Source organism: Chlorocebus sabaeus, chromosome 21, assembly GCF_047675955.1.
Source record: "Chlorocebus sabaeus isolate Y175 chromosome 21, mChlSab1.0.hap1, whole genome shotgun sequence".
NCBI classification, from domain to species: domain Eukaryota; kingdom Metazoa; phylum Chordata; class Mammalia; order Primates; family Cercopithecidae; genus Chlorocebus; species Chlorocebus sabaeus.
In genome coordinates, this window is record NC_132924.1 from 23,926,091 (window position 1) to 23,935,222 (window position 9,132).

Here is a 9,132-nt window from a genome sequence, read left to right on the forward strand (position 1 = left end):
AGAATGAGAATGTTTGGTAGGGTCTTCTGTAAGAGTTGGTGTCTTAATCAGTTTGGACTGCAATAGCAAATTGCTGTTGACTGGGTAACTGAACAACAAACATTTATTTCTCATAGTTCTGGAGGCTGGAAGTCCCAGATTAGGGTGCCAACACAGTCTGGGTGCCAGAAGTGAAGGCCTTCTTCTCCATTAATGTCCTCACCTGGAAGAAATCACATGTCTCTTCCCTTATTTAAATAAAGGCTTTGATCTTATTCTAATTACCTTCTAAAGTCCCCATCTTCAAATATCATCACATTGGGGATTATGATTTTAATATATGAAATTTGATAGCAAACATTCAGTTTGTAGCAGTTGGTTTTTGTAATCTAAGGCAATGCTTTTCAAAGTGGGATTTTCATTGTGTTTAGTGCAATGCCATAAACCTTGACTAACACCTTGGGATCCAGACAAAGTGCTACTAGGGATGTTGGAAGTGCTCCTGAAAAGCTGAGAAAAATCATCACATTACAAGAAAGAGCTGACTTGCCTGATAGGTACCCTAGATTGAGGTCTGTGGCTGCGGTTGCACACCATTTCAAGATAAAAGAATCCAGTCTAAGAGTAATTGTTTTTTTCTTTTAAAAGAAGTTCATGAAGCCATCGCTGCAGCTATGTCAGTAGGCATATAAATCTTGCACTTTTTTTGAAATATCTTTTTATCCTACATTGAAAATGCAGCTTTTATGCAGGGGCAGGATTACTATAAGACAGGCATGCATATAGACTCTAATACGATTCCAGAAAAAGCAAAGTCATCATATGGCAACTTAAAGCAAAAGGAAGTGAAGGAGCTAAAGATGGAGAATTTAATGCCTGCAAAGTATGGTTCGATAATTTTTGAAAAGGCTAAAAGATATTAACATATCAGGAGAAGCAGTTGCTGCTGACCAAGAGACAGCAGAAAAGTTTCCAGATGCCTTTAAGAAAATAATTAAGAGGAAAAGATGTCTACCCGAACAGGTTTTTAATGCAGGTGAAAGTGCCCTAAACTTGGGTTTTGGTGGGGAGAGGGGAATGCCACAAAGGTCGTTATTTAGTAAGGAAGAGAAGTGAGCACCAAGACTTAAGGAAGAAGAGATAGGCTAACTCAACTGTTTTATGCAGTCGCAGTCGGGTTTATGATCAGGACTGTCTTTCTCAATAAAACTGCTAACCCCCAATCCTTGAAGAGGAAAGATAACACCAACTGCCAGTCTTTCAGTTGTACAACAGAAATCCTGGACAATGAGAATCTTTTTTTCTGGACTGGTTCCATCAATGATTTGTCCATGGTGTCAGGAAGTACTGTGCCAATGAGAGACTGTTTTTAAAGTTCTTTGATTTTGGACAATGCCCCTGGTCACCAAGAATCCCATGAGGTCAACACCAATGGTGTCAAAATGGTCTGCTCGCCCCCAAACACAACATCTATAATTCAACCTCTAGATCAGGGGCTCATAAGGACCTGGAAGGCTCATTACACGTGGTCCTCTATGGAAAAAAATGTCAGTGCTGTGGAAGAGAACCCTGATAGAACATCATGAAAGTCTGGAAGAATTACACCATTGAAGATGCCATCATTGTTACAGAAAAACTTGCAAAAGCTACCAAGCACAAATTAATAAATTCCTGCTGGAGAAAATTGTGTCCAGATGTTGTGCATGACTTCATGGGATTTATGACAGAGCCAATTAAGGAAGTCATAAAAAAGATTGTGTATATGGCAAAAAGGTGGGGGGTGAAAGGTTTCAAGATATGGACATTGGAGAAATCCAAGAGCTGAGAGACACCACACCAGAGGAATTAACAGAAGACAAATTGATAGAGATGAGTGCCTCTAAACCAGTGCCAGATGATGAGGGAGAAGATGTAGAAGAGCCAGTGCCAGAAAACAAACTGACACTAGAACATCTGGCAGAAGAATTCCAGTTATTCAAGACTGCTTTTGACTTCATTTATGACATGGACCCTTTGATGATATGGGCACTGAAACCAAAGCAAATGGTGGAAGAAGGATTGGTACCATATAGAAACGTTATTAGAGAAATGAAAAAGCAAAAATGTCAGACAGAAATTACCATGTATTTTCATAAAATTACATCCACTATGCCTGCTTCTCCTGCCTCCCCTTCCACTTCCTCCACCTTTTCTGCTTCTGCCACCCCGAGACATCAAGATCAACTCCTCTTCCTTCTTCTGCTCCTCAACCTACTCAATGTTAAGATGATGAGGATGAAGACTTTTATGGCAATCCACTTCACTTAAGGCATAGTAAATATATTTGGTTTTCCTTATAATTTTCTTAATACTATTTTCTTTTCTCTAGCTTACTTTATTGTAAGGATATAGTATATAGTACACATAACATACAGAATATATGTTAATCGACTGTTTATGTTACCCATAAGGTTTCCAGTCAACAGTAGGTTATTAGTAGTTAAGTTTCGGTGGAGTCAAAAGTCATACATGAATTTTTTACTTCACAGGGGGGTTAGCACCCCTAACTCCAGCATTGCTGAGGGTCAACTGTATTTAGAAGTAATTCAGGTATTACAATTACAATGTTTATATTATAATACATAAATTATTAAGGATTAAGTAATTTAATAGTAATATAATAGTAACTATAATAAACACCATTTACTAAATTTTTATATGCCTATATATATATATACACACAAAATATTTAATGTTCCTCTTTTTAAAAGGCACACAGTAGAAAAAAATTGTATACTGACTATTCAGCTCAGGGTAATTTTAATAGGTAATCAACCTCATACATTTTAATTTTGGACCTACATGTTCAAGTTCAGAGTGTCTCTCTTCCTTGATTAACAGCAGAAAACAGTATGTCCAGCAGAGGGCATCCCTCCATTACTGCTCACAATGGAGGTTTGGAGATACAATTTCCTTGCACCTTTATGGGCAGGTCACCAGAATCCAGAACCCCTAGTCTAGGTGAATGTCTACTCCTACCACTTTTGAACAAAGTTTCCTAATGCCAACTGCCAGGATTCACAAGAATTTCCTGATCCTCAATTTCCTGTGATCTATCTGTCAGCTGTTAGACACCTGTGACACTGTCTTTTAACTTCTATCAACCCGTTTCCAACTGCATGTGGCAATCTCCTTTAGGCCCTATTCTCTGCTCTTCTAACTTGATTTTTCTTCCTTGGGAAGAATCGAGTCTGGAATAACTTCCTAGCTCCTTTCTGGTGGTTCTGATTCTTCAGAGTGAAACAGGTTGTTACAGAATCTTGTCTTTAAAAAAAGTACAATGACAAGAGAATGAAAAAACAAGCCACAGACTGGGATAAACTATTTGCAAAAGTAATACCTGATAAAGGACTGTTATTCAAAATACACAGAATGCTTGAAACTCAACAATAAGAGAACAAACAACCCAATTAAATAAGCCAAAATCCTTAGCAGACACCTCATCAAAGAAGACATACAGATGGCAAATAAGTGTATATAAAGATGCTCCACATCACATAATCTTGGGAAATGCAAACTAAAACTACAATGTGATTCCACTACACACCTATTAGGATGACCAAAATCCAGAGAATGGCTGCTGGTGAGGATGTGGAGCAACAGGAACTCTCATTCATTGTTGGTAAGAATGCAAAATGGTACAGTTGCTTAGGAAGAAGATTTGGTGGTTTCTTACAAAATAAAACATATCATTACCACATGATCCAGAAATCTTGCTCCTGGGTATTTACCCAAATGAGTTGAAAATGTATGTTCATGCAAAAACCTAAGCATGGCTGTTTATAGCAGCCTTTTCCTAACTGCTGAAAGTTGGAAGCAACCAAGATGTTCCTCAGCAGGTGAATGGATAAGTAAACCCTGGCACATCCAGATAATGAAGTACTATTTGACGTTAAAAAGAAATGAGCTGTGAAATCATTAAAATACATGGAGCATATCACTAAGTAAAAGAAGCCAATTTGGAAAGGCTCTACACTATGTGATTCTAACTATATGACATTCTGGAAAAGGCAAAACTATGGAGGTAGTCAAAAGATTTGTGATTGCCAGAGGTTATGGGATAGGGAGAGATGAACGGATTACAGAGGATTTTGCAGGGAATGAAACTATACTATATGATGCCATAATATAATAAGTACATGTCATTATACATTTGTTAAAGTCCCTAAACTATTCAACACCAAGAATGAACTTTAATGTAGACTATGGATTTTGGTAAATAATGATGTGCCAGTGTAGGCTCATCCGTTGTAACAATGTACCACTCTGATACGGGATTGATGGTGGAAAAGGCTATGAGAGTGTGGGGATAGGGGATATATGAGAACTCTTTACTTTTTGGTAAATTTTGCTATGAGCCTAAAACTGCTCTAAAAATAACATCTATGTAAAGACTTTTTCTTTTTTTAATTAAAGGAATGAAAACCTTACAAAGACCTTATTTCAGAAGACCAAAAAAAGTTAATTTCTTCACCAGAACAACAGGATTTAACTACTGTAGACAGCCACTTACTTTCTTGAATAGAAAAATAATAAGAGGTGAGTGTCTAGGCTTTAAACTGCTTATTCATCATCTTGAACTAAGGAAAATAAGTCCTATGGAAAATGCATTTAAAGAAGGGGATGGATAGTGAAATACAAGGTCAGTAGGCAAACCCATTCCAATGTTTGGGTTGAAAGCGGGGCCATGAAAGACCTGTAACTGGGAGAACATGAGTGGGTTGTGGTTGCATGTCTGCATTAGGGACTATGTATTTCAGAGATAAGGAGTAAAGATCTGTTATCATCCCTTACCTGCTCCTGTATCTTAAGCCTAGTTGGTTTGGGTGCTTTTCTATATAATATAAATATATTATGTAAGCCACACATATAAATTCTCTAGTAGCCACATTTAAAAACAAAAAAAAGGTGAAAATAATGTGATAATAAATTTTACTTAACCCGATACATCCAAAATATTATCATTTCAACATGTAATCAATGTATAAAATTATTAATGGCATATTTCACTTTCTTTTTCCATATTAAATCTTTAAAATTTAATGAGTCTCTTACACTTAAGAGCACATCTTAATCCATATGCTAAATGTTAATCAGAAATAATTAATCCTTAATTAGCTTTAATAAAATTTACAGTTACATAGTAGATCCACATACTCAAGTTATCCCAGATTTTAAAGGTTTTACAATAACTCAATTGAGTGTCAGTTTTAAAATTCAGATTTAAATCATTAAAATTAAAAATTCAGTTCCTCAGTTGGACCAGCTACATTTCAAGAGCTCCATAGTCACTTATGCCTAGTAGCTACCATGTTGGACCACAAAATTCTGATTAGTTGATCATTTTATGTGAATACATTGAGTAAACGGTATGATTAAGTAAAATGTGTTTGGCTATAATATTTCAATCCCTTATTGCAAGTAGGTAGCAAATAAATAAGGAAGAATATCATTGCTGCTGGAAAATATGGTAACTGGGTTAATGCCAGAGCATTACTCAGTGATACCCAGTAAACAGCTTTTGCAGCCCTTATTCTAAAGGACACACACTGAACATGTGGTCAGGTGAAAGGAAACAGAACAATAGACCTATCCATTATTACCCTTTTCTAACTTTCACAGTCATGGTAAATAGCCTCAATGTTATAAGAATGAGATAAAAATCATGTTCATTCTCAGATCTAGTAGAATTAAATATATAGTAAAACTGCCAGGTAAAGACAATTTTGAAGAAATGACAAGTTGTTTAAATTAAGACAATACTTAAAAGTATTGGAGGATACTTAAGCACTTAATATAACGTGAAAATAGTGGTTTAATTAAAACAAAATTCTTACGACAGCAAAATGCAGAATTTCATCTTCGTTCAGCTCGTTTTTCAATTTTCTGAATAAAGGTTGCATTGCTTTGCAAGGTCCACACCAGGCTTGGTAAACATCAATCACTAGAAGATGATGATATTTATGAAATAACTAGTCTACCAATCTAGGATAGCAGTTATCCCAATTTGGAGCCACGGCCAGGGCAAAGGCACTGCAGGATTTCTTGATCAAGGTGGGGAGTGGCACTCTAGAGGGGCAGGGTGGCAGGAGGTGCCCTAGGTCAAACCCCAGGTGGCCAGACAACCGGGGAGCCCTTATACCTGTTAAGCCTTTGTTCTGCAACATCTCATCCCACAGGCTTTGATTATTGATGACTGCCTGCAAAGAGGAAGGCACTGTAAAGGGTATTCAAGCACCAGTGCACCAGATAAAGAATTGTTGATATGTCAGACCCACCTGTAACTGGACTTCTCGTTTTTTGCTTGCCATTTATCTACTATCATAGGAAAAAGAAAGAAAAATTTTTAAGTCAGAAATTTAAATAATATCTTCTTAAGGCATGCGAATAACATCTTTTAAAACAATTTTTATTTTTAACTTTTGTGGGTACATAGTAAGTGTATATATTTATGTATCTCTGTATTTATGTACCTAAATATTTGTGTATTTAAATCTGAGATATTTTGGTACAGGTATGCAATGCATAATAATCACATCAGGGTAAATGGGGTAACCATCTCCTTAAGCATTTATCCTTTGTGTTACAAACAATCCAATTACACTCTTTTAATTATTTTAAAATGTACAATTTAGATTTTTTTTGACTGCAATCACCTGTTTGTGCTAGCAAATACTACTAGGTCTTATTCTTTTTTTTTTTTTTTTTTTTTTTTTTGAGACAGAGTCTCACTCTGTTGCCCAGACTGGAGTGCAATGGCACAATCTCAGCTCACTGCAATCTCCCTCTCCTGGGTTCAAGCGATTCTCCTGCCTCAGCCTCCAGATTACCTGTGACTACAGGCGCCCGCCATCATGCCCGGCTAATTTTTTGTATTTTTAGTAGAGACAGAGTTTCACCATGTTAACCAGGAGAGTCTCAATCTCCTGACCTTGTGATCCTCCCACCTCGGCCTCCCAGAGTGCTGGGATTACAGTATTAATTATTCCTAACTGCAAATAACATCTTAATATAGTAGTGAAAATTTTCCCCACTGTATATTGGATTATGCAGTCTCATCTTTGCTGGGAAGGGAGAAGCAAATGTCATGGAAGGACTCTTGTATGCTAGGCTCTATGCTAAATGCTTATAGCGGCCACGCTATCTTATCCTCCCAACAGTCCTGTAGCAAGGTAAGAATGTTAGGAGTTACACGTTGTCTGTTTTTTTTTCAAGTTTTGTTTTCCTGAAATATTAGAAAGTGTTTCCTATATTATCAATTGCAAACATATTGTCTGTGAACATGCCTGTGGATCTTTCTGGGGTCCCTCTTCAGATCTGGCTGCTCTAAGGATATTTAACCCTGAGAACAAGGCCACTAGTGTTTTCTGGGGAACAACATAAACTTCCCAAACTCCCTATTCAGTGGTATCGGGGCGGTGTAGAACAGGAGTCCGTCAGCGTGTGGGCGATACTGGACACTAGCATACAAGAAAGTAAAGGCCACAAGCAAGCCCGTATCCCAGGAAAGGTTGTGGTTGCTCCAGCAAGCCTTACACAAAACAGGTCCTCCTCTAAGCTAGACTGGGACGTTTAAAGAAAAGGAAGGAACAGGCCCAGAGGATCTAAATCAGCTCGCTCGTTGTGGCCGTTTGAGCGGTGATCTCGGTGAAGTTCCATTCCAGTACCTAAGGCCCTGCTAGGGCCCGGGGCTGAGGCTGGCCGACCTCTTGCTGGGCTTTCTTCTCCAGCTGATTCACCAAAAGGACGAAAAGGGATTCCCTGCCTGTCTGGGAAGAAGAAGGGGACAACGTTTTGTCCAACCCATCTGCCCATGAGGCTTGAGCGGCGTCTCGAGGCCCTTGCTCCAGCCAGCAGCTATACTTGGGCAGCAGGGACAAGACCAGGGGGCGCCTAAAATCCTCCACCTCTTCTGCCCACACAATGAAGGAACAACGAAGTCCTGGTTCCACCATCACAAGACTCTTTCTGTTCTTCAGCTGGCTTATCCCCAACTCGCATCCCCCATCCTCCCATCCCCCCATTCCCCTATCCCCCAGATGTGCACCAAGGTGCGCTTTCCCAAGTGCAGATTTGATCATATCTCTCCTTGGCTTTGAATCCTCCCGTGACTGGCCACACTTTACAGCATAAAATGCATACTCCTCAAATTGGAGCAGAAGGCTCTCTGCCAGCAACAGCCTTTTCTTACTTTTTAACTTTGTCTTCATTTACCCTGGTTCGTTCGTTCGTTCGTTTTCTTTCTTTCTTTTCTTTCTTTCTTTCTTTCTTTCTTTCTTTCTTTCTTTCTTTCTTTCTTTCTTTCTTTCTTTCTTTCTTTCCTTTCTTTCTTTCTCTTTCTTTCCTTTCCTTTTCTTTTTCTTTCTTTCTTTCTTTCTTTCTTTCTTTCTTTCTTTTCTTTCTTTCTTTTTTTCTTCTTTCTTTCTTTCTTTCCTTTCTTTCTTTCTTTCCTTTCTTTCTTTTTCTTTCTTTCTTTCTTTCCTTTCTTTCTCTTTCCTTCTTTCTCTCTCTCTTTCTTCTTTTTTCTTTCTTTCTCTTTCTTTCTTTGTCTCTTTTTTTTCTCTTCACTTTCCTTCCTCCCTCCCACGTGCAGCATCTGGAAATAATTTTTAACAACAGTTTCTGATTAATCCGCAGGCTGAGATACAGAAAGCAACCATGGAGTAGAGGGACACAATGAACCTTTGTAGGGATCCTCATCCCTGGAGTGGATCTACAAAAAATAGATGAGAGGGCTACCTGTAGAAGGATCTTTGACTAGGATCATATCCTATCAAGACAGGACATGTAGTACTCCTTCACTTCACCATCTGCAATTTTCTTTTCTTTTCTTTTCTTTTTTTTTTTTATTATACTTTAAGTTCTATGATACATGTGCAGAAAGTGCAGGTTTGTTACATAGATATACACATGCCATGGTGGCTTGCTGCAGCCATCAACCTGTCATCTACATTAGGTATTTCCCCTAATGCTGTCCCTCCCCTAACTCCCCACCCCCTGACAGGCCCCAGTGTGTGACGTTCCCCTGCCTGGTCCATGTATTCTCATTGTTCAACTCCCACTTATGAGTGAGAACATGCAGTGTTTGGTTTTCTGTTCTTGTGTTAGTTTGCT

At 38.3% G+C, this 9,132-nt stretch overlaps 1 protein-coding gene across 1 annotated transcript in view; it reads right to left on the reverse strand.

The window, feature by feature from the left end:
* Positions 1-8,165, reverse strand: part of NME8 (NME/NM23 family member 8) — a 53,356-nt gene extending 45,191 nt beyond the window's left edge. The window contains exons 1-5 of the mRNA XM_007981574.3: positions 7,882-8,165; positions 7,555-7,787; positions 6,297-6,336; positions 6,161-6,218; positions 5,856-5,962 (exon numbers count right to left, since the gene is read on the reverse strand). Of these exons, the coding sequence (XP_007979765.1) occupies positions 5,856-5,962; positions 6,161-6,218; positions 6,297-6,329 (198 nt within the window). The 5' untranslated portion in view covers positions 6,330-6,336; positions 7,555-7,787; positions 7,882-8,165. The remainder of the gene's footprint in view (positions 1-5,855; positions 5,963-6,160; positions 6,219-6,296; positions 6,337-7,554; positions 7,788-7,881) is intronic.
* Positions 8,166-9,132: the final 967 nt, after the last annotated feature.